This window comes from Penaeus japonicus, unplaced genomic scaffold, assembly GCF_977035675.1.
Source record: "Penaeus japonicus unplaced genomic scaffold, GWHDUDI00000001_assembly GWHDUDI00000041, whole genome shotgun sequence".
NCBI classification, from domain to species: domain Eukaryota; kingdom Metazoa; phylum Arthropoda; class Malacostraca; order Decapoda; family Penaeidae; genus Penaeus; species Penaeus japonicus.
Genome location: NW_028234443.1, coordinates 12,864,064 through 12,866,563, shown reverse-complemented (window position 1 = coordinate 12,866,563; position 2,500 = coordinate 12,864,064). Strand labels below are relative to the sequence as shown.

Below are 2,500 nucleotides of genomic sequence, written 5' to 3'. Positions count from 1 at the left end.
ATTATATTTCATCATGATGTTGCAATAAAGGATTTGGGAGGATGAGTTAGAAGAGGAATTTAAAAGTGAGAGACAGAGAGAGAGAGAGAGAAAGAGACAAAAGGAGAGAGAAAGCAAAGTGGAAAAAGAAAAAGATAGATAGATAGATAGATAGATAGCTAGATAGAGAGAGAGAGAGACAGGAATGGAAAGATCGACAAGAAAGCGGAAGAGAGAGAAAGAGAGAGAAACAGAGAGAGAGAGAGAGAAAGAGAGAGAAACAGAGAGAGAGAGAGAGAAAGAAAGAGAAACATAAATAGAAACAGAAATAGAAAGAAAAAAAGAAAAAAAGAAATAAAGAAAAGGTAGAATATATATATATATATATATATATATATATATATATATATATATATATATATATATATATATATATGTACATATATAAAAATAGATAGATAGATAGATAGATAAAAAGATAAATAGAGAGAGAGAGAGAAGGAGAGAGAAAGAAGGAGGAAGAGAGAGAAAGAATGAAAAAGAGAAATAAGAGAAAGAGAAAAAAAAGAGAAAGTGGAAGAAAAGGATAAAGAGAGAAAAAAAGGAAGTAAAGAAAGAGAGAGAGATAAAAAAAAAAACAGATAGGAAGAGAGAGAAAGATAGAGAAAACAAAGATAAAGAAAAATAATGATGATGATGATTACACTTACATTAACTTCTCATTCTTCTCAGCATCATGATTAGTATTCTCTAATAATTTCTCAGTGTCATTCTCATTCTGAATCTCATTACTATTCTCAATCTCCTCATTATTATTAATCTCATTACTAGTCTCAATTTCATCATATATAGATATATATATTTTCATTATCATTGATATTGTCATTTACATTCTTATTCTCAATCTCACTATTAATCTCATTTTCATTATCATTTCTATTCTCATTGTCTTTACCAACTTCATTACTATTTTCATTATCATTCTTATTCTCATCATTATACTCATTTTATTTATTTTTCTATTACCATTCTCATTCTTATCTTCAATCTCATATCTATTCCTATTTCCATCATTATTTCTCTTCTCATTCTCAGTGTCATTCTCTCAATCTTATTATTATTCCCATTTTCATCATTATTATTCTTCTCTTTCTCAATGTCATTCTCTCAGTCTCATTATTATTCCCATTTCCATCATTCATCTTCTTCTCATTCCCAATGTCATTCTCTCAATCTCATTATTATTCTCAAATTCTTAATTATTCTCAGTCATCGTTTTCATTCTCCTCTTCCCTTCTCCCTTCGCAGGCCGGCCAAGCACGTGTTCCCACATACGGGAGAAGACCCTAACTCCTGACGGCGGCGGAGGCGGCGTCGGGTCGGAGAGCCACCGAGACGAGCTGGAGGACTACTTGACTCCTGAAGGTGCAGGTAGTAGCAGTCGTGAGGTTCTTGATTCTTCTCGTGAGATTCAGAACGAGCAAGGGATACCAGGAAGGCGACTGGTACCAACTGGTCGTCAGGGATCTAGTTATCAGGTCCCAGGTCACCAAATTCCGGCCTTGAAGGTACCCTTGGCATCAGGAGGGCGCCATCATGTAGCTAGTCGTCAAGTAACAGATCACCAGGTCCCGGGTCGTCAAGTCATGGGTCACCAGGTACAAGGTCGTCAAGGAACAACAGGTTACCAGATAACAAGTGGCCAAGGAACAGGACACCAGATATCGAGTCACCAGGTACCAGGCTACGAAGGACCTGGGCGTCACCAAGTCTATCCCGCCGCCACGCCCTCCAACCCCCACAGGAGAACACGAAGGGGGAACCACCTGCAGTTCTACGGCCTCGAAGTCCCCGTCTACAAGTTCCGAGGAGAGAACGCGAGACTGAAATGTAACTTCGACAGGAGGAGCGACCCCCTCTACAGCGTGAAGTGGTACAAGGACGACCACGAGTTCTTCAGGTGAGCAGCGGGGGAGGGGAGAGGGTGGGGGTGCGAGGGGGGGGGAGATGGGTGGGGTGTGAAGGCGGGTGGGAGAGTAGGTAGGGGCGGGGATGGAAGGATGAGAGAGTGGGTCGGGATGGGTGAGTATGAGGCAGAGTAAGGAGGGGGAAAGAGAGAGAGAGAGAGAGAGAGAGAGAGAGAGAGAGAGAGAGAGAGAGAGAGAGAGAGAGAGAATGAGAGATAGACAGATAGATAGATGATAATGATAGTAATAATAGTTATGATAATGATAATGATAATATTACTGGTGATGATGATCGTAGTGATGATGATAATGATGCTGGTAATAGTTATAATTACTAATTATAATAATAATAGTGGTAATGATGATAACAACAATGATAATCATGATGATGAAAAGGATAATGGTAATAATGATTATAACAGTAATACAATCATGATGATGATTACAATAGTAATGATTATAGCAATGATTATAACGATGATGATCATGAAGATAAGAATAATAAGTGATAATGATAATGATGACATTAATAATGATAATAATAATGATAACAG

At 38.0% G+C, this 2,500-nt stretch overlaps 1 protein-coding gene across 1 annotated transcript in view; it reads left to right on the top strand.

The window, feature by feature from the left end:
* LOC122253809 (uncharacterized) overlaps positions 1-2,500 on the top strand; it is a 158,979-nt gene that overhangs the window by 156,043 nt on the left and 436 nt on the right. The window contains exon 4 of the mRNA XM_086534305.1: positions 1,288-1,939. Within this exon, the coding sequence (XP_086390431.1) occupies positions 1,288-1,939 (652 nt within the window). The remainder of the gene's footprint in view (positions 1-1,287; positions 1,940-2,500) is intronic.